The 23,488-nt window shown below is 42.1% G+C and overlaps 1 protein-coding gene across 2 annotated transcripts in view; it reads right to left on the bottom strand.

Annotated features, from left to right (window-relative positions):
• PAPPA2 (pappalysin 2) overlaps positions 1-23,488 on the bottom strand; it is a 327,575-nt gene that overhangs the window by 179,357 nt on the left and 124,730 nt on the right. For both annotated transcript variants that reach the window (XM_006160881.2, XM_027776745.1), the window contains 5 exons: positions 16,482-16,775; positions 13,762-13,954; positions 10,335-10,456; positions 5,750-6,239; positions 2,685-2,813 (listed from right to left, as the gene is read on the bottom strand). In XM_006160881.2, coding sequence (XP_006160943.1) covers positions 2,685-2,813; positions 5,750-6,239; positions 10,335-10,456; positions 13,762-13,954; positions 16,482-16,775 — 1,228 coding nt within the window. The remainder of the gene's footprint in view (positions 1-2,684; positions 2,814-5,749; positions 6,240-10,334; positions 10,457-13,761; positions 13,955-16,481; positions 16,776-23,488) is intronic.

The raw sequence follows: 23,488 nt of genomic DNA, 5'->3' as shown, positions 1-23,488 counted from the left end.
AAGTTTTATTGTGACTGCTCGACCTCACCCATGATTCTCCATCTGTGAGAAAGACACCCTGTAGTGGTAAAAAACACAAAGAGAATGTCAAAGACTATTATCAGGGACCAGCAGGTGGTATAATGGTTATGTCTCTGGGCTCCCATGTAGTCAACTGGGGTTTGAGTCCCAGACCTGAGGGCTTAAAACTCACACTGGGGGTTGCATACCCAAGATCCTGAGAGAATGAAGGAGAAGGGATTGTGGCATGACTGTGTCTCTCTTTGTCTGTTTGCCTCTCCAGTGAACACACATGCCTATAGCAAATACCTCTCTTAAAAAAAAAAAAAAAAAAAAAAGATTACCATCAGAAATGGATAGAAGAGCAGGCTCAGAGTCTGATTAATAAAACAATAGCTACATTTCAACAAGAGAAGAAACCTCCTACTCCATTCTCTACTCCTCTTCCTGCAAGGGTGATGATCCTCCCCCCCCCCAGTCTCTTGGGTCCTCCTCGCCCTGGCATGATGGCAGCACCCCATATGGGGTAGGCCTCCCATGATTCCAATGATGTGCCCTCCTCCTCCTGGGATGAAGCCAGTAGGATGTGCTCCTGGAATGAGGCCACCCATGGGAGGCCACATGCCCACAATGCCTGGGCCCCAGTGATGGGACCCCCCTCCCATCCCATGATGGTGCCCACTTGGCCAGGAATGACTTGGTCAGGAATGACTCTGCCAGACAGATAAGAATGGAGGGAGGCCTCTTTATGTCAGTTTTATATTAACTTGTTCTACTTCACCAGGAGATCATGGAGCTGTGACTCAGGGTGTTTTCTAACACCATGACAATGAAGACTTTCTCCTTTTTGTATTAAAATAAATAAATAAACATAAGAGCAGTTTTGGAGGAGAAAAGTGGGACAAAAGCACAGTTTTCATTTGTATTGCAAAATGTGAAAATAGAATCATCAATTCTTCTAGTTTAAAAAAAAGTAAAAATAAACAGGTGAAATTAGTTTTCATATATTTCATCCAACCCAACATATCCCAAACAAATCATTTTAATATGTATTCAGTATAAATTTATTAATGAGGCATGTAACTTTTTTGCATTCTAAGCCTTTGAAATCTAACGAGTACTTTCAGAATTTATTAATTTGCTTCTTCTATGAGAGAAGCAGAGACAGAGAGACAGGCACCCCTTCACACTATAAAGACAATCTGTCAGCCTAGACTGCTTAGGGAAGAACCAGGGTGCAAACTCAGGATCTTTACAATGTGGGTCCAGTTGATTTACCACTGTTCCACCACCTAGTGTGTATATTTTTGCTTATAACACCTCTCAATTATAAAGCTTAATCTTTACTTAGATTTCATGAAATTCATAGTTAAAAAAGCAGATTCACCTCCCCAAGTTGTTCCAAATGGGCTTTCTAATAACTGAATTGAGTTTCAGCTTTTAAACTAAATGTAGATTACTGAAAATTAAATTAAACTAAATATTTAGGTTTTATTAGTTACATTTGTCACATTCCAAAAGTTGAAGAGGCACATAGTCTGTAGGCTCCCCTATTACAGAGCACAGGTTTAGATGATCAACTTTTAAAAAAATATTGCTAACAATTCCAGAGTCCTTCATTGTATTAATATTTGCTTTGATCATTTGATTGATAAGTGATACCCACATGGATTAAATTATTTGTATGGTTCTTTCTTTTTTTATGTGTCGCGGGTACTCCTAGCTGACCCAGGTCTGGAATTTAGAGCTATCTTCCCATTGGATGGCAGTGCTAATTACTCTACACAGAGAATGAACACCGACAGAAATTTAAAAGAACTTAAAAAGAACATTTTGGTAAAGAACCATTTGAGATCCAATAGTAAAGCAGTGTTACCACGAGTGAAGCTGCGTCAAGGCACAGGAGAGGGTGTGCAACAGTAGCTTAGGAAGAGGGCCCTTTAGCCCCTTCCCGACCCACACCCCTCAGGTAGAGGGGCCTCAGGGTGGCTACCATCAGAGCTGGAGTGCTGCCATGGGAGAAACTGTGACATAGAGCAGTGTTTTTATCAAGGAGGGTTCTGCCAGCATAGCAGTGGCAACCCAGACCCCAAACACCTGAACAGTGTATCGTAGACTTGAAATGGAACAGCTGGAACAGGGAAAATCCCAACAGGAATAGACTTGTTCAATGCACAGGAAGGCATCCAGGAGAACTTAGGTTTGAGATGGGGGAGGGGAGGCAGCAGGCTGAGTTAGGCAGGAAAAGGCAGCAAACCAGCAAGGTTGGGGTACTAAAGTGACCTCAACTCCTTCTGTATATTAATGAGATTTGGGGACACTTAGTGTTCATACTTCTATGAAAAGGAATAAGCTTACACTATAGCTTAAGGATCTGAGAAGACTGCGAAGATAAACAAAGTTTTGTGACTGCTAAACAATGGTATAGAATCCCAAAAAAGACTACAGAATTTATTCCATTAAGACTTCAAGATATGATATATTTTTCACCTGGTTTGGAAAATTTAAAAAATCAACTATATTATTAGCATGCAGAATCTAAGACAGATCATAGCGTATCCTACTCCAGAAGCTTTATGTAAGTAGCAAGTTAGGTTAGATGAACAATAAGAAAGGGAGCCTGAATCTCCTGATCAGGGCAGATCAGGGTGCCCTTGCTTGAACCCTGCCATACACATACTCACCCTGACACCTTCCCATCCCCACAGTAAGGCGCTCCATGGATGTGGCTCAGAGGGGGTGATGCTTCTCCCAGTTCTCCTCCAGCTTCAGCTTGAACTTGGTACTGGTACATCTCCCCCGGAGTGACCTCCCTGTGGAAACCGATGGGCTTGTGATTATATATCCACAGAGTGAGACATGCCCTGCACCCTTTGCAGAAGCTTTGCATATGGGCAAGGGAAATATTCTGGGAACATTAATGTTAAACATATGCTGCCTTGTCTGGAGCAAAGATCAGGGCACATAGTCTTACAGAACAGCAGAATGTGTGAAACCGTATTTACCTCTGTATTCCCTGTACATTTCCCATAGTGCAATAAATGCTCACTGAGTTAACACTGAAGATGACAGTTCTGGACAATCTAGGAGGATGGTATTTCAAGTGTATTTTTACCATTTTAAAGCAAAACACCTATTGAAAACCCAGTCTTCTGTATCTTCAAAGAAATCAAAGAAACTGAAGCTGAATGTTCCAGAGTTTGGGCTCAACAAGACCTTTCTTTGGTCTGTGGATCATAATTTTCTTCTTTCTCAAGAGAAGTCTTGTCTTGAGAAGGCTGAATCCTTAGGTGTAAGAGCAACTGTCTCACAGAAGGAGATAAGAACATCTAACACTATTTGGGGGGATGCAAGAGATTCCACAACTAGAAATACATTAAATTATCCCATTTCTAAACCTGTTAAAATGCAAATGTACCAGAAATGAGTTTTATCAATTGACACCAGAGATGGAAGGAGTTCATCAGTCTCTCCCTAGGGGTCCAGTGCATTGATCCAGGGGGGAAGCATGAGAGATGGGATATTTAGAAAAGGAAAGGGCTCACAAAGGGTGGATGCTTGTTCCAAAGTCTGCCCTCATCTCAATATTGTCCAGTGCCTGCCCTAGTTGGGAAACAGCTGACAAAGTCAGGGTAGGATGGCAGTTACTTAGGACAGGATCTCAAAGGTTGCTGAGACTGCCATGAGTGCTGGCATAAATCTCCGCCAAGACCCTGTCTTCTTTAACAGACTCTCCTGTTCAACTGCAAAGCCTCCACTCCCTCCTTGATGCAGCAACCAGCAAACAGGAAACATCTTGGGGTTTCAAAAACACCTCTAAAAACCTCTGTACTGGCTTTTAAGTATTTTAATAGGAAAGACACCTAAATATTAAAAACTTTTAAATTTATGAATTCGTTTTCCTTTAGGGGAAAGCAACCCTCTCATTGAGAGTGCCAGATATTTCTAAAGCAAAACCAATTTTATATCTTAATCAATGCTGATGATTTCCCTTTACAGGGTGGTTTCTGTAGGACTCCTCCAGTGATGCATAAAGTCTCGTACTGTTCTGTGGCTGGGAAAGGACTGGATAAAAACATTAGCATGTGTTTACTCTTCTTGGGGGATAAATTCAGCAGCAGGTAGCCCAGGCGTCAAGGATCTGAGTTTGTAAAAGGCAGTGTGTTACTGAGAAAAGAGGACTGCAATGAGATTCAGTCGGAAAATTGAATTTTAATCCTGAGTCTGCCATTTACAGCTGTTCAACCAAACTAAAGTTAAGCACCAGAGTTCTCGTCTATAAAATGGAATATTATTTGCCTTCAATTTTATATGTGTATATGTGAATATCAAGCTGGATAACAAATATCATTCTAACTGCTCTATTAGAAAAGCCCGAAAATAGTACCCTTTTAACTCCACCCTGTGATTCCTCCTCCCATTTGCACTAGCTTTTTGACTATTTCACTGGCTTCTAATTATAAGTGAAAGAACAAATAAGGGAAGAAACGCAATGTAACTCAAAGTAGATATTGTTCTCTCCTCTTTGTGTAGCTACCCCATGGCATATGCCACCTTCTATGATGTGACTGTGGCCCTTTTCTTGTCAAAAGGGAGAATTTATTTGCTACCCCTTGAATCTGGAATTGGCTGTGTAACTTGCTTTGACTAGTTACATTATCATGAGTAACAAAAAGCAGATATTTGAAAAGTGCAAACATTTTGGGGCTTGCCCTCCCTGCTGCTGGAAACTTCCACCACCATGAGAAGCCCAGGCCAGGTCTTGAGAGACTAAGAGGGAAGAGGCCCTCACTCTTCCAGCCATGCCAGCTGTCTCAGCTGAGGCCTCCAATATGTGCATGAGGTCATCCCGGGCCATTTAGCTCTGGCCAAGTCAGTCCAGACTAGAACACCCAGCCCACCCCTTATAATCAAAAGAAACAGTGTTCATTGCTTTAACTCTATATTTTGTGATGATTTCTAATGCAGCAAGACCTAACCAAATAACATCTCTGATAAAACTTTGTTTTACCCTAGATCTGACCTCAGGGCAATCAGTCTCTGAATAAAATGATGAGGTGAGGAGAATGTGCCTTTGAAGATACCAGCCTTGTTCCCAGACATGGAGTCCTTGTAGGTAATAACTTTATCTTAGTCTATGTCTCCAGCACTGAGTATACAGTGCCAGGAACATAGAACTCACTAAAAGTAAAAGGAAGGAACAGAAGTAAGAGAAAAAGGAGTGGCTGGAAGAGAAAGAAAGAAGGGAGAGAGAGAGAGAAGAACGAGAAAAGGGGGCGAAAATGACATGCACAACAGGAATGAGTCATGAAGCCAAGTGTAGTGTCTGCAGGCTCCTCCTGCTCTCTGCTTAACTCTGGGAGAGTCGCCTATGATTTTTTGAATATTTTAGGAGCATGGCAGATTATAAGAACACTACAGCAAGGAGTCAGAACTTCAATTGCCACTGGATAGGAGTGTCTGATTCTGATCAACTTATTCACAGCAATTACATTCAGTTTAATCAATATGTATCATACACTAACTTCTTTTGGCCACTATCATAATGGTGACATCAGCATTCAGAATACTTGTTTGTCCCTTTCTGGGAAATATTTTTCTCTGTCTTACATAGGCCATTTTAGAATAAAGTTCTCTTTGAGAATCTAAACATTTCTTCAACTAAGGGCATGATGGGATATAAAACAGTGGGGAAAAGGAAACGAAACCCCACCCCAAAGCCCCAGGAGAGCCCTGCTGCCCAACTCACACGTCTGTGAACTTCCTGCGAGGGTGTGTCACCACCATGGGTGAGCCACTGGCAAATGGGGGCTCACGGAGAATCTGGTACCTCACAGGCCGGCAGCCAGAGCACAGGGGACTACGGGGCTGAGAAATCAGAAGGGCCGCGTCAATCTCCATTCGCTCATCAAAGGTGTAGACTTTCACCCCGAAGACCTTTCCAGCCATGTGCAATTTGATGGTGAGTGGGGTGTCACAGAAAGTGTCCAAGGTGCCTAGGTGCACAGACTCCTGGTTTTCCAGCAAGATCTCCACGTCGAAGAGTGCCTGGGAGGAGTCCATGGAGAGGTAAGTGACCCATAGGGTGAGGGTGTCGGCCTGGACTGGGTGTTGGAAGAGTAGCTCTAGGCTACAGCCCTCTGCAGGGCAGGGCACTGTCATGTTCATGTGGTACAGATGGAGCTCAGGACTCCAGGCCTGTAAGCTGGGCTCACATGGCTGATCCACATCTGGGGGCCCTAGAGGGGATGAACAGAAAGACACGTCAGGAACCACCATTGAAAATGTGTAAACAGGGACCAGCAGATAGTGTAACAGTTTTGTCACTGGACTCCCACATGACAACCACAGTTGGAGGCCCAGACCCGGTGGCTTGAAACTCACACCAAGTGTGTGTGCATGAGTGCCCCAAATCCCAAGGGGATGGAAAGAAGGGATTGTGGCATGGTCATCTCCCCTGGGGGGTGATTGATTGCTTTCTGTCTCTTTGGTGAACATACACACCCTATAGCAAAAATCTCTCTTAAAAAAGAAGAAAAAAAAAAAGTGAAAATGAGCAGTCTAAATCAGCAAACAGAAAAGGAATGAAGAAAGAGGAATGCCTACAGAAGCTGGTCAGGTTAGCCAGTTAGAACCTAAGTACTACTGATAACAAAGGTATAAAAGTGAGAAGTCTGAGGGGCCTACAAGTGGTGTGGTGGTTAAGGCACTGGATTGCCACATGGCCAGCTGCTGTTCAAGTCCCAGGCCTGGTAGCTTGGCTTGCCTTTTCACTCTTCTCTTTCCTTCTCTGTCACTCTCTGGTCAAATTAAAAAATGATACTAATAAATAAAAAATTCTTTTAAAAAGTGAGAAGTTTGATGCTTCTGTTTTTTTATTGCCTCTGTGTGGTGTCCTTCAGCAACAGAAATCAGGTAGGTAAATGGAGATAGAGGGACCCAGACCCTGGAGGATGCATGAGGGCAGTAAGGAGAAGTTAAGTCATCCCCTTACAGAATCTTTGACCAGAAAAGATGTAATCAGTTTATTAATAATTTTTAAAAATTAATGCTTTTAATGTCAATCTCAGGGTTAATTTCAGTCTGTCACTGAACTCTGTAGTGCTCACCGTTCGCTCTCTAGGAGTCTACCCTGGCAATCCTTTCAACTGACTGTTAACCAGATTTTAAAACCATATATTGAGGGCCCTGCAGATGGCATAGTGGTTACATAGCTGGACTCCCACATAGTCTACTGCAGTTTGAGTTCTAGACTCGAGGGCTTAGACTCACGCTGGGCACATGTGCATGCATGCCCAAAGTCCTGAGAGGAGAATGGAGAAGAAGGGCTTGGGATGTGGCCATGCCCCTAGGGGGGATTTCTCCCTTTCTGTCTCTCTGTCTCTCTCTGTCCCTCTGGTGACTGTATACACCCTATAGCAAAAGTCCCTCTGAAAAATATAAAAACAAAAATATAATGAAATTATCCTTTCAGTTCAGGTGTGTGCCAGTAGGTAGGTAACTGTCAGCAGGCAATACAGACACGTATTATTGAATGAGAAAAAATAGAGATTAACTAGCCATGTAAAAATGTAATGGTGAAAACTCAAATATCACAACTATAAGTCAGCTCTCTAAAAATAATCCATATAAGGGGGTTTTACTTTTTTTAAAAGAGGTTTTTGCCTTAGGGTGTGTGTGCTTGCAACAGAGAGAGACAATGAGAGGGAAAGTGAGAAATCGTTCCCAGGGGGTTGGTCATACCACAATTCCTTCTCCTTCATTCTCCTTCTGGGATCTTGGGTATGCACACACACATGCCTGGTGTGAGTTGGAAGCCACTGGGTCTGGGACTCAAACCATGGTTGGCCACATGGGAGTCCAGTGACGTTACTGCTATGCCATCTGCTGGCCCGGAGAAGGCTTTCTTGTGTGTATCGTGTTCTCCTGTATCACCTAAGGGGAACTGAGGAGAGAGAGCAGACTAGGCATCAGCAGAATTAGGCTCTAACAGGTGCTGTGCCATTAGCTGTGGGACTGTGGCTTAGAAGCCTCAACCTCTTCATTTACATAGTACGTAATAATATTTAACCTCTGCCTTACTAGGCTAGTGTACCAGATCTGTACAACATGTCATAGAAGTGAAGTGTCTACATTGCAAAATGAGATGTAGCCCTTCTGTATTTGGAAAATTAAGAATGTCCCAAATCCCAGAGGAAACAGGTTCAAGTGTGTGTGTGTGTGTGTGTGTGTGTGTGTGTGTGTGTGTGTGTGTGTGTGTGTGTGTGTGTGTGTGTGTGTGTGTGTGTGTGTGTGTGTGTGTGTGTGTGTGTGTGTGTGTGTGTGTGTGTGTGTGTGTGTGTGTGTGTGTGTGTGTGTGTGTGTGTGTGTGTGTGTGTGTGTGTGTGTGTGTGTTGTTACATCTTATGGCCCTTGTTGTTTTGCCTAAATGATGAGTTCATTCATTCATTCATTCACTCAGTAGAAGTTGACTGTACTTCTTTTGTACCTAGCACTAATCTAAGTGTTGGAGATAGAATAGGAATCAAGATAGATGAAGGTCTTACTTTCATATATTTTACAATAAAATGACAAATGTAATAATAAATAGATAAGAAATATAAAGTACAGTTTCAAGTAGTAATGACATCTTCAAAAAAATAAAGGAATAAAAGGGAATAGAGAATTATGGGTGGGGTGGGAAGTTATAGATTATGAAATCAGAGAAGTTCTCTCCAAGGTGATGAAAATTAAGCAGAGATTATATCTGGTATAATTTTCTATTTACCACAGCATTTAGAAAGTTGTTGCAGGTCAGTAAATGTCATTTATGACCTGGACCTTCAGCCTTTCAAAGCAAAGTAAGACCAGTATTTCTTAGTAGTTCTTTCTGATGCTTATCCCAAAATACTAGCAGAAGAAAGGCTCTTGGAAGCCAACCCAAAAGCAGTATTGCTTGTCAACAAGTTTTAGTGTGACTTCATGTTAAAATACAAAAATAAGCTCCTAAAAGGTGAGTTGATATGTTTCAAGACACAGTATGAGAGTTAGAACCCAGAACTTCTCATTTCTTTTTACTTTTACCACATAAGTTTGAATTTTTCCAAGAATTAAAAAGAAAAAGGGATAGGGCTAGGGAGTCAAACAGGCATTAAAACACCAGCACAGAACAAACTGTTTGCCACAGAAACGGTCTTTTATGAAACGCCAATCTCTAAGTGAGTCCAATGCAGTAAATTTTATGTTCACTTTCCATTCTTCCCGATGAACTCTCATATGAAAAAAGTCATATACAATCAATCAAATAAATGGTTTTCCTCCAGATTCCTCCTTGAGGTTCCTATCACTTGAGTAACTAGGAGCCTAAGCTGACATCTTGGAGATACTGTAGGCTTTCAGATCAGTGTCCTCTATTTCCTGTCATAGTCAGGACTATAAATTATTACTAATTGAATCTGGTCCAAGGCATCTTACTGAGTGGTTTTTAGGATCTTAATAAGTATTAATAAAAAAAAAAGGAAAAAAATAAAAAAAAAAGATGATGATTGGGTAAACACTGAAGGTAGTAATGATAGGAAGAGTCAAGCCATTCATCAGGAGGTGCTAAAACACATGTCAACTGCAGTTTCTAGACTTAAACTAGGCAAAGATTCATGCTGTCATTTTACTTAGGGGCACTGGTATACATCTGTGAGTGAGTATGTGACTGCTTGAGATGTTGGGGGAAGGACAGGAAAAGAGAAGGCAAAAAACATTACCCCCTCCTAGAGCCTAGCTTAGGTCATACCCAAAGCACAACCAGTTCCAGTGATTAACAGACTCATAAACCAGTGTAGATGAGAACGATCAGTGTGGAACACCTAGTCCACCCCGCCCCCCAAGACTCACTCAGCCAGTGCATGAATGTTCCCTGTGGTGTGTTCTCTGCTCCTCTCCTGAGTAGAGGAGTAAGAGATCAGCTTACCCTGCCATGTGGCAAGGCTGCTCCATTGGCTAGTAGGCACATGTGACACCGAAGGCCCAGTTCTCTGACCCTGAAGGAAGCCCCTGAGTTCAGCCTCCTTCTCCATCCCTCTGGCTTCTATGCTGAGCTCTGTTCACTGTAGCCGTCAGGCCTCCACATTAAGCACACATGGAGCATTGACTCACAGAGGCACCAGGCAGTTTCTCCAAGTCCCTGGAGAGATCTAGCAAACCACACACACATACACACACGCACGCACACGCACACACACACACACACACACACACACGGCCCTTTTTTTTTTTTTATATAAACACAGGGCTTCATATTTTACCTCCACTCTTACTCCCAGTGGCCACTAGATATAAATCACTAAGCCAGGGTACTTTACCCACGGCCTCCTCTGGGGTCCAGTAACCGGAGGAGTCACACACCCGCCGGGAGGAAGCCGCATGCACATACTGACGGAACATCCCATCTTCCGTGCAGGCATCACACATGCTTCCCAGGGCCCTGGGAAGACAAAAGGACAGAGATGCAAAACTCTGTCAGATAAACTGAGATAAGCAAATTAGGAAGAACTTTTGTAGGGGCAGGCGAGCTGATCAGTAAAGTCCTAGAGGGTAATTAGGAACACAACTATTTTTCAACTCATTTCCTTCTTGGGTAAATCTCACCTTTGCAAAATTCATAGTGACATGAAAAATCTCGAAGTCATGAAGCAGAAAAATTTAACTAAGCCATAAAGGAAGCCCGTGGAGATGAAAGCGGGCAGCTTCTGCCCTAAGAATGTTAAACACAAAACAATTACATTCCGAATTCATTAACATAAAATTCCTTTCTACAGACTCTCAAGAAATTATTCAAAGACCCTTTGCAATCTCCCCACTACAACAGATAATAATTTCCAGAATTAATTTATTACATGTGTTATAATGTTTTAAACTCCCTACTTTTAATCACATACAAAAAAAGTTATCTGAAATGTAGTATCCCTTGGCTCTCAGTTGCCTACTGGGATATATCTGAATTCCTTACCATGACCCAAGGTCCTTCACAGGCTAGTTCCAACCTCACCTATTTCAGTCCCTTCATAAATTTTGTATTCTCATTACAATGACTATATCACCACTTCAAAAATACACTGTACCTGTCACACAGCTCCATGAAATATGCTTTTCTCTCTACTTCCACATAGCATTTCCAAACTTCTCTTTTTAGCAAGCTCCTATACACTCTTCAAGACCCATTCAAATATAACCTTTGCAGTGACACATTAACCCACCTCCTCTCAGTGGTCAGTACTTTCTTCTCTGTGCACCTGCTGTGTCTGCTGGCTCTTCTCTAATGTGGTATTGAGAATTTCCATTCACATTCTTTCCTCCCCTCTGCCTGTCTGCAGGCTCAGATCAAATTCTAGTTTTCCTTTTACTCCCAGCAGGCGGTACAGGGACTGCACTCAGCAGTCCCTCTGTGAATGCTCGTTTTATGGACATTCGTGAGAAGATTAATACAGTCTATGTAGAGTCTACAAGTACCATATTTGGAGCAACCAGAAGAGGTAAAGTCAGTAATGGCTAAATAGCAAGGGGAAATCACATTGCAAGTCTTGTCTCTGATACTTAGTCTTTTTAGATGCCTGACTGTGAATGACACATATGAAAATGGAGGCATCAAATCAGGGTCTCTCAAGGTAAGAGCAGAAGATCAGTTTCTGGTAATATGCTAGTAAAACTAGTATTAGTGAATAAAGGTAGTAATTACAATAGCAACTCCCGTTTGTTAAGCACCTCACATACCTGGCATTGTGCCACTCTGTGCTTTTCATAAATTGTTTCTAATTCCTGTAATAACCTCATGTTTACAAATGAGGAGACTCAGGCACAGAGAGGTTAAGTCAATTGCCTAAGGTCACAACAAGTTTCTTAATTCCTTCGAGCAAGTTCCCAAACCCCATCTAGTGTGCAGGAGTTTGGCAATTACAGGGTGTAGTTAAGAGCCAATCTCTGACTCCAATCGGCACTCCTTTCTAATGTGGACACAACTCCAAACCACACTTCCTTGGTGCATGTACTTGGCCCTTCCAAGGCTGCTGCTGAGTACGTAGCTGGGACTCCTCTCTGACATAAGGACCCAAATACCTACTGGGGTGGAGTAAACATAACTCCAAGCATGACATAAATCGCTGTGCATGTGACGTGAGTCCCCCTGACGCACGTGTCAGGAGGCCTCCAAACTGTAGCCCACCTAGCAGAGAAAAGGAAGTAAATTGCAGTCTTTTCTGCCAACAGACTCTCAGCAAGCCAGTACTGATGTCTGCTTTATCGTAACGTTTGTACCGGAGAGAGAATTGAAAGATTAAATTGTTTACATGTATTACATAAACTGATATAAAACTCTGGTTTGCACAGACCCACAGAGCACTTACTGTTCAGCCTGTCCGACTAAAGCTGCACAAGGTCACACTTGCAGGAAGATGATTTTTACACACATCACATAAATGCGTGCTGACTCACAAACGGGGCCTGTGAGAGCTTGCATGCTGACGACAATGGAAACAAATTTTCAGGGTTGTGAAGCCTGAGTGTTGTCATGCACTAAGTATGTACTAAAGCGTCAGGGACAGGCATCAAGATCCTAGGAGGCTGGGAACACAACTTTCCCCCCTGTTCTTTGCTCCCCAGAATTTCAGTAAAACTGGAGGGCATAGAATCATGCTTTAGGGACATTCAACTCCTCAGCTGGGCCTAACACTGGAGGGAAAGTGAAGTACAAAGAAGAAGAGCCATTACCTGCTAAAGGAGAAAGTTCTAAATGAAAAATAAAAACACTCATCTATTCTGTGTTCCACATTTCTGAATTTCAAGTGGATTTCCCCAATTCACTGTTTTTGTGAAGTTTTGTCCATGCATTTCTCTATGACTCAGATTTCACCCATATAGAGCAGGAGCTAAGCTTACTGCAAGCATAAATATGACAAGGACACGTGAACTACCTAATACAATACATTACACACAGTAGGGCCACAAAGATGACAGCTGCTTCTGTTATGGAAAATATGGTGCTGATTTTGAAAGAGGCCAGTGTGTCTTCTCAGACTGCATCCCCCCACCTCTGACTAATTGTCAGGCTTATTTTTCCCTACCTTCCCTTCCTTTTTACATTTTTTTTCCTGACATTTATTTACACCAATATGCAAAGGATTAATGAAAGTTGGATTTAGGCTTAATGTTTTTCTTCTATAAACACATACTGGGTATATTATGGCAGGTCAAAAGACAAGGCACAAATATATAATCCTGCCCACCTCTCCTACAGTTGCCAGTCAAATAAGTCAGATGGGAGAATGAACAGATAATGGCAAATCCAGAGGCAGTGGCCATAAGTGGGGGGAGGCCCAGAATGTAACAGGAGGCAGAGAGGTACTAAAGGAACATCCTACTTCCCTTCCCCCAGTACCCCTTTGTAAGTAGCAAGCCACTGCTCCACTGTCACACCCTGGAGAAACAGCCAGCCAAGACAGGTGGCAAAAGTCCTCTTGGTTCTGCCAGTGCAACCTGCTCACATCACTCGACCTCTTCAGAGCCCTCCATGAGGAATGAACACACACGGTGAACATCAGCTCTTACGGGAGCCCATGAGCTCTGCCAAGGAGATGAGAGAGGAGCAGGAAGGAGGAGTCATCCCTGAGCAGTGTCACCATGTTCACAGTTCCAGGCTGAGTTCTCCTCACTTCACATTTTTCCCTGTATTCATACAAAAATGCTACAGAGAAAATGGACGAGCTCTAGGCCGCATGGCCAGCGCCTCTCTCTCACCTGTCGTACACAACTCCACTAATGGGAGGCAGCCAGTGGATAGTGAGAGACTCGTGGGTCTGCCCGATGACCATGGGTGGGATGGGGATGGGGGTGGGCTTTCTGCTTTGGCTCCATTGCTGGTATACAAGGTCCAAATAACAATGCATTCGTGCCACTTGGTTAGGGGTGAAGCTGTCAGTGCAGTCATCGTCTGCGGAGACAAAAAAGGGAGCACAAGAGATGGAGGGGTTTTTGTGGTGGTGTTCCATTTTAGGTTTTCTTTTTTTCTTTCTTTTTTTTTTTTTTCCCTATAGGGAGCATGTGCTCACGGGAGAGAGGCAAAGGGACAAGGAAAGTGAGAAATTCCCCCCTCCCCAGGGGTAATGACCACACAACAATCCCTTCTCTTCTGTTCTCTTCACAGAATTTGGGGCATGCACGGGCACGCGCCCAGAGTGCTTTTAAGCTTGGCATGTGGAGTTGGCCCTGTGGGATCCGGCACCTTCTGCTGGTCCAAGAGATGGAGGTGTTAACCTGTAAAATCCATGAAGGCAAGGGTAAATCTGGCCTTGTTCTCAGCTGAGCTATCGGCACCCAACCCAACACCCTGCCCTGATCAGGTTCAATAAACACTGTTGATTGAATAAATGCATTCTGATTCAGGAAGTATCTAACCCGGGAGTGGGAAAGAGAAGGCAGAGACATAGCACTTGCTGATCTCTAAAGCAAGGCTGTTAGCCTAATACTGGCTGGGGTGCCCCAGGGAAAGCTCGTTTTCTGGGGTACAAGGCTGCTCTGAGTCGATGCTGCTCATTCTGCAAACCACAAGATGGCAGTGTTTCAGCAGGTGGCCCTTCATTGTGAACACTGGCAGAGTTGCAGACACCTGCTTTATTGTCCGGTGATGCTGGTCAGTGAGTGTTTAGTGAGGATGCTCAAGGGGAGAGAAAGCCACAGCAGCAAGGCAGCCCCAGGGCTGGGAAGAGTGGTCCCAGCCTTACTTCTGGAGTTGGCAAAGTCTCCCTATTTGGTACATTTTTCATAGGGTTGGACGGGGACTGATCTTAGTTTCAGAGACTTTCCCAAAGAAAACACCTTAATCAAATACTACCCCGCCTGTTTCTTAAATGTTTCCTCTCTACATCTTAAAGGCGGCACCTAAAGAGCTCTGGCCTCGGGCCAGTCTGTGACATGGTGGTTAGCATGACTGGATCCCACATGGCTGACCACACAGTTGAAGCGCCTGACCCAGTAGCTTGAGACACATGCTGGGCATGTGTGCTCACATGCCCAAAATTCGGAAAAGAGGGAGAGATGAAGGAACAGAGATTGTGGTGAGACCATGCTCCATGGGGAGAGGAGGCGCTTTCTTACTATCTCTCCCTGTCTCCCTCCAATGAGCACACTTATCCTCTGGCAAATTTAAAGAGAAAGCGAGAGAGAGCTCTGACCTCTGCTCCCCACTATCTGTTTTCTCTGGCCCTGGTAAGGACCCAGTGTCCTTGTAGAGGTAGGCAGAGGTGCTGGTGCTTAGGAATTGAAACTGAATTGTTTAGAGCAATCAAAATTGTACAGAAATATCTTGGTCACAAAAAGAACCAGCTTATCACTCTTCACTTCAAAGTCATAACCAAGATTCGAAGGTTTATCCATTTTCAGACAATTCTAGAAGAGTTTATCACCAAATGAGTCTCTGGAATTTATAGAAAAATTACCTTCCTTTCCCATTAGAAGATCAGTAAATCAGATAAAATCACTCCTTAATTTTAGGGATAGATTTGAGTCTGTTTAGTATTATTTTTAGCCAGAAAGGAAGAAGTGAGAGACAAGAAATAAAGATAATGCAGGGGATGAATTAAAGAAGGATGAAATCAAACCATACAAGTTTTCTCATCTTTAAAATGAGATATCATCATTTTGAATGGGAGGAGGAAGAGGCAAGTTAAGAATTAGTGTTTGGCTGTATTGGAAGAAGAGCAGCTGATATATATCTCTAAATTTCACAAAATAAAAAGAAATCCTGAGTTTAACCTAACCAAGACAGCTGCTGACCAACTGCAAAAGTTGTACAAAGAACTACCTTGACCCAGAAATCTCTTTCCATCATTACTACTGGACTCTTCTTCAGAGCAAATGTTTAAAAATTTGAGCAAGGACAAAAATAGTCAAATTCTAGAAGTCAAATCTCAAGAGAACTTTTTGCTTTGTCCCTTTTTATTAACCTAGGTAAAGGTCTTTTCGTCTCTAGTAGAAGAGAATCCAGTTAGCAAGACTCCTTAATATCTTAGAATTTCTTTAAGATCTTCAAAAGCATGGGGAAAAGAAAAAAAAGAACATCTTATGATAGATACACTTCAACCCTCTGAAACAAATGACCCCTAATAGTCTTCTCTAGCTCCTTCACTCTCCCAGCCCACAATGGGCTTCCCTATAATCTTTAGAATTTTTGTTTGTTTTCTGCTATAGGGTGTGTGTACTTGTCAGAGACAGAAAGTGAGACATCATACCCAGGAGGAATGTCCATGCCATAATCCCTTCTCCTCCATTCTCCTCTTGGGATTTGGGGCACACATGCACACATGTACACACATGCAGCATGAGTTTCAAGCCACCAGGTCCAGGACTCAAACCACAGTTCACCAGTGGGAGTCCAGTGATATGAACATCATGCTATCTGTTGGTCCCTAACCCCTACATAATCTTAACAGCAAAAAGAAACACCAAGATTGTTGTGATACCTGTGTAACTCATGTAGTTGCTGAATGGAGCTCCCGGGAAGTGGGTGAAGCCGCAGGTGTCATTGACAGGCCCTGGGTCCTGGCACAGTTTACTCTTGGGAGTGGGGGCAGTGTCAGCACAGAGATCCCCAGTTTCCATAGATGGTACTGTCTCCCTGCAAGGGTCGTCACAGGATTCTCTTTCACTGACCCCTTTGAAGACGTGGTAGAGTCCCAGGACATGCCCCACCTCATGGATCATGATGTTGGTGTGGCCAGGCATGCCGTAATAAGTTGGGTTGAGGACAACGCCACCTGCAGTGAAAGTTTTGTAAAACATTTCTGAGCATAGAATGAACAGCAGCTCGCCAATCCTTATCTATGTCTTCTGATCAACATCAAATATTCCTTTTAGCCTCAAAAGAGACACTGGATAACTTCTAATGGCATCCACCATTGCTCTTCCCTCTTGCCATAAACACTCTTTGAGCTAATCAATAAACATTGGTTAGTCCCTTCCATGGGTGAGTGCTGCTTTAGGGACTGGGATATCAATGTGGACAAAGTAACATTATAGAGCATGAGGATTCTCAGCTTTGGCTACACATTAAAATTACCTGGAGGGTTTAAAAATTATAGAGAGATCAAAATGCTACTCCAGATGACTTAAATAAAATTATTTTAATGCAGAGATTACCCATAATATTTTTTCAATGCTTCTAAGATTGAGTGTCAGTGGTCTAGGTGAATGTACATGAGGTTGGAGCCAGGGAAATCTGGATCTGACTCTTAGTCCCTCTGCACACCAGCCTTGAAAGTTTGAACATTTATCTGACCTTCTAGAATTGTTGTAAAATGGTGGTAAAAAATACAAGCATTTTGTTGTTTCTCTATGTGTGTTGGGCACATTGTAGATGTTTAGTAAATAGCAGTTGTGCATGTTTCTGATCTCATGATTCCTTACTGTCAAGGAGCATAAGAACCAGGGAAACAAAAAACAGGTCCAACTGAGCTATCATAAGATTTAAAATGTAATACGCCCCACTTTCACTTCTCCCAAATTTCCATAGAAACACCAAAGAAGGTGTTTCAGAAAAGAGTTGACTGCATTCAATTTTAGATGAAAGATCTAGTGATACCATCATTATCCTACAAAAGAAAAGGCTAAGGATTTCTGAATGTCCAACTTTTATCTCTCTAACTTGAAAGTCCCAATTATTGCTTTGCTCCTCTCTCCATGGTTGAACCACTTGACTTTTTTTTGTTTTCATTCCCAATATTGTCAGGACCAGACCCAGCCTCATCTCTAAGACCTCATTTACAGAATGTCAACAACTCTGGATCAAGCATCATGCTCAACTGTGTTACTAGGCTGGTCTTGCCTTCTGTTAGAGGCTGCTAGTAGTTTCCAGGACTTGCTTAATTCCTCATCCCTGAGCCCTCCCTGTATCAACACTCTGCAGTACATCAGGCCCTCCAGAAGAACCTTGCTGCCTTTCTCTTACCAGATCATATTCCAGGAACTATATCCTAGTCTTGAACACTGTGCAATGCTCAACAGACAATTACATAAGGGGGAGAGAGGTCGTCACAAAGTTCATGGAAATACCTCTTATGAAAACATTCCGCATGGATTTAAAAGTTGTTTTGTCTCAAAATAAACTCATACTTTAATTCTACTGGTCTGCAAACTTTTTGAAGTCCCTCATATGTGGCTGTCTGGTCAAGACACAATCAGAGGGTATCTGTGACCATATCCACAAGTTCTATCTAATGGGTGGAATGGGTGGCTCAGTCCTACTTTCTGATGACTATCCTCCTGCAAAGGAAAGTTTCTAAATCCAAGGTCTAGACCTCCCTATACTACTTAAACACACTGATGTTAACCAAGCCATTCCCAGTCTCATCCTGAGATACAGAGTTTATTTTCACATCTGAAATGGAGTTAGACCTTCTCTCCCATGTTTGTCATTTCTACCACTTCTGGAAAAGTGTTTATCCTTTAACATTATCTGCTGTTTCCCTCTTTTTTTCCTTTTATAGGATAATTTTCTAAATATTTCTTTCATTTGTATATTATTATGGCAACATAAAGTGAAAGTAACTTGAAAAAAAAGTTTATTTCCATAGCATCCACAATGCCTAGTATTTGAATAAACCCGGTCAAGTGCAGTATTTTCACTTTCCAAGATGCTTACCACTTCATGCTCATATACCCAATTGTGGTAATAATCACCAAAATTCATACACCATTACACTCTCAGTTTTCTAACAGCAATATCAACATTCCTTCACACGAATGAGGATAATTAAAGACAACTCCGATGCTCTCTTCCAATTGTATTTTAAGTGTCTTCAACCTCTTCATCCTTCCTCCACCATACTCTATCCCTCTACAAGTACTTAATCCCTTTGCCTCCTTCTCTTTATTTTCCTTCTCTTCATCTCTCAGTGTATTTGGGATTAAAAAAAAAAAGGAACGAAAGAAAAAAATCAATAATTACCAGAAATAGGACTTTGAAAGGCTACAACTTACCTCAAAGGTTTAAGAACCCACATTAATTATTTTTCCCTAAATTATGTTCATAAATTCTGATCCTGAGCCAGACTTTGAAAAAAAAAAAAGTGATATCACTGGTTAATATGCTTGAGAAAAATGCAGCATGTCATATTCTACTCCTGATCATTTACAATGTATATGAGAATACTTACATACTTAGAGTCTTGAGGCAGTTTTGTATAATGCTTTGTTTTCTGAGTTTATTTGAAAGAAAAACTGGAGTAGAATACCTTTTGACGGCTCAGGAATATCAAATTGTTTGGTACACAGTTTAGGAAACACTGATGAAGAGAACACCCAACCAATACTTATTTCCTCATCACTCATGTTACCTCTGAGCAAACATTTATCCCCTGGGTCAGTCCAGCCGCAGTCTTTTTGTGATTGCCTCCAGTTATAGCGAAAGGAATTACAGATGAACAAAAATAAGCGGGATAAAAGAAAGAAGGAATGGCAAAGCAGCATGTGCCCAAGAAGAGGGGAATGATCCAGAGTGTGGTGCTGGGGACACTTGAGGACAATGTGGGAGTGATCATTGTAATAGTGGACTTCTCACCAACCTCGAAAAGTTTCTGCCTCAATTCCAAATGAGATATTTCCAAATCTAAGAATATTTTGCAGCAAATTTAGAGTCAGCTTTCAGTAAACCAGTTTATTTATAAATGAAGAAGCATAAAAATTCAAGTCCTCAATACTCCCAGCAAATTCCCTCTGCACCCAGGACAACTGGCCCAAGCTCTTCTCCTTAGAACTCTTGAGACACATTCCCAAAAACAGAAGAATATAAATTTAAACAGACAGCACTTAAATTTTAATTAAAAACATAAGAATTTTAACACACATTTATGACAGTTTCATTTTCTATGCTAGAGAGAAGGGACTTCCATTAAAAAATTCATCTGTTTGGGAGATACAGTAAGGAACTAGGTAACTATGCGTGTGTTAAATAGCATATTGCGGGGGCCAGCTGGTGGCATGGTTGTTAAGGGCGCTGGACTCCCACATGACTAACTGCAGTTCGAATCCTGGACCTGGCGGCTTGCTTTCAAACTTTCTCTCTCTCTCTTTCTCCCCTTTTCTGGTCAAATTAAAAATAAATAAATAAGGTATAAAAAGAATTACTTATAAATAGCACATTGTACAAAATATAGTAAAATTGAAAATATACCATGAATTAATGTTTAACTTAGGGATAAGTTCTGTACATACCAATATATGTTGAGAAAAAAGCCTAAAATCCTGGACCTCATATAGCACCTACCTGCTAAAGCACAGGGTTACACAATCACCTAGACTAGAACTAAAGGAACTTGGAGTGTGGAATGTGGTTCTGACCCAGCTAGCTCATAGCCTTGACCCTGCTGTTCAGCTCTTCCTTAGGTCTCCTCTTCTGTAAAATGTGGCCAGACTAATTTATTCCAGAGGATTCTTCCTATGTCATTCCATGACTAAAAGCCAACACGTAGGACTTTATGAGACAACCATCTTAGCATGGGAAGAGAGCTATGCGATCAAGGACTGTCACCACCTTGTACTTTGTAGTTTCTGTTCTAAGACTCTCATCCCTTGGCAGCCACAGACATTCTGCTCTCAGATCTGCTACAGACTTTCAAGTGACCCAGATTCACAGCCTATTAATCCTCACACCCTAATCCCCAGTGTGTGCTCTCCCTCTTCTCCTACATGCCCAGGCTCCCACAATGTTCTCATTCATGATTCCAACTCAATGAATTTGTTAGATTATTAGGGGAGTTGGGTTTTATTACGTACTCAGACACACACACTGTTATACCTATGCAGGTAAGAAAGGAGAGACATTAATATACTTCATGCTTCTTAGAAAAGTTACTTTATGTTTTAATAAAAATCACATACACACACATACACAAGCATGCATGCATATGAATACACGTGTAAGACCAAAACCTGGGTGAAGCATAAAGACCTATTGCCCAAATTCTATAAAGAAGAATGAATTTTTTTCATTAAGAAAGTATGAGACATGATAATAAATAATAAATAAAAGCTGAGTTCTCAGAAGGGCAAGCTCTTCCTGCCCTCTCCATTAACTGGGTCTGTGCAGGGCAGATCAGAGGAGCCATGCCTCCCCCTCTCCTTTCAGGGAACTGTGCAACTTTTTTCCAGGAGCAGCACTTTGGGAGGATGAAAAGACAGGTTGAAATGCTACTTGCCAATATCATTTTGCATTAACATCCAAACACAACAATATTCCTTCTGAAGCTGATCCCTATGCCCCACACTATCCTCCATTTTCATCACCAGCAATGCTGGCCAGATGAGGAGTAGTGACAAGCAGGTGCCTACACCCCGTGCAGAAACTTCTGTCTCTCAGGATTGCCTCTGGACTGGCCAGAGCTCCTTCTTTGGTTATGGATATTCATTAGAAATGTAATGACCCTTATTTTTGAGGACCTGCCTTAAAAGCTGTCGAGGTGATTTCCTGATCTATTCTGTGGTAACAAAAGTTCTTACCTCAAAATGCTGTTACAAAGATTAAAGTAGTAATATAGACAAGTAAGCATTTAGCTTGTTTTCTTCAACTAAGTAATTCAAAATATGCATTAGGCTATTATTAACATTATTAAAATTTTATAAAGCAGTCTGGAAGTACATGCTTATTTGCCCCCATCCCTAGTGGATCCTACCTATCTTCATTTATCAAGAGAATGGAGGGACCAGCAGTTAGCATAATGGCTATGTTGCTGGACTCCCACGTAGTCGACCACGGTTCACGTCCCGGACCCGGTGGCTTAAAACTCATGCCAGGCGCGTGTGCGTGCATGCCCAAGATCCCGAGAGGAGAATAGAGGAGAAGGGATGGGGAGTGACCACCCCCCCTGGGGGGTGATTTCTCGCTTTCTGTCTCTCTGTCGCTCTCTGTCTGGTGAGCACACGCACCCTATAGCGAAAACCTCTCCAAAAAAAAAAAAAGAGAATGGAAGCTGGGGCTGACCAGAAACAGGTCAGACCTCCCAGCATGAAACCAGACATTGCTAGGCAAGAGAGGCAAACAGCCTCAACAGGGAACTCTCATTTTCCCCTAAGCTGCTCACATTTGGTTTCCATGTTATTCTGACCCTGAGACTCAGGGGCACTGAGAAGACAAAAAAGACTTGGGCAGGGTTGCAAACAGACAAGTGGCCATTCTCTTCAGAGACAATATATTGGTCTTCAAAACTCATGTCTAGCAGAGTGAAATGAGTGACTGCAGAAGGAAAGGGAATATTTCAGACCTGGGACTCTTACCTTGTTCTGTGGTGCTCATCATCTTTTTCTTCCCACTTATCTAGTTATGAATGATACAATATTTTCTATATGTGAAATCACTGTTCATTTTTGTCTCTCCTGATCTTGGAGGATAAAATTAAACACAGAGGAGGGATAAAATATGGTAATAGAATAGTGAGTGGGGTAGGAATGGGATTCGTCCTCTCCAGTTTAAACCCTTCTTTTGAACTCTCTGTTCTCATCTGCTGCATAAAAAACAAGAAGTAATTTTTAAATCTGAGGTGTGTCCTGGCATGTTCAGGAATCAAGGCAACTAAAGTTATGATCTAAATCTCATCTTCTAGACTCCCGAAACACTCAGACAAGAAGCCATTTTAAATGATGAGGTGTGTCCTGGTGTGTTCTCACGGCAAGACACACAGTTTTCATTTTTTACCTTTTAAAAAATAACATTTTCCTTTTCTGGGTTGTTTTTTCTGTTTTTTTTTTTTTTCTCTTCTTTTCTTTTTTTTTCTTTTCCTTTTATTTATTCATTTTTAGAACTTTACTTTCCTACTCTGCTCTACAGTCTACAAACAGAGAGTGTCTAGGCGCACAGTAGCCAAGCATCTGAATACTTTCAGGGTTATTGAAATCCTCAAAGTTTAATGAACTTCCTGCTTTTAGAAAGAAACTTCTTTTTATATATCTGAACTTGTAATGTCTTTCAGTGGATATCACATTGCAAAACACAGCAGAGGAGAGATTTTGTCACAGAATGACCAGGAACCACCACAAAGGCACAAGAAATATGAGAAACCAAGGAAATCTCTCTCCAGTAAGTGAAAAGAACAATCCTTTACCATCCACAGACAGTACAAGGGAACTCATGGAAATGTCCGATAGAGAATTCAGAATACTTATAGTGACAAAACTAAATGAGACGCAAGAGGTGAGAGACAATGAACTCCAGAAGATCCAGGAGAAAAGAGATGAGTTCCAGGAAGTGAGAAAGTTCTTGCGCGATCTGAAAGAAACTACACACCATAAAAAAGAAGTCAATCGGAGCTGTCAGAGATGAAGTCTGCAATACAGGAAATCAAATCCTCCCTTGAAAGTATTAAAAGCAAATTAGGGAACCAGCAGTTAGCGTAATGGCTATGTTGCTGGACTCCCACGTAGTCAACCGCGGTTTTAAGCCCGGACCTGGTGGCTTAAAACTCACGCCGGGCGCGTGTGC

Source organism: Tupaia chinensis, unplaced genomic scaffold, assembly GCF_000334495.1.
Source record: "Tupaia chinensis unplaced genomic scaffold, TupChi_1.0 Scaffold000710_1, whole genome shotgun sequence".
NCBI classification, from domain to species: Eukaryota; Metazoa; Chordata; class Mammalia; order Scandentia; family Tupaiidae; genus Tupaia; species Tupaia belangeri.
Note: the sequence above shows the minus strand (reverse complement) of the source record. Positions and strands in the feature narration are given on the sequence as shown.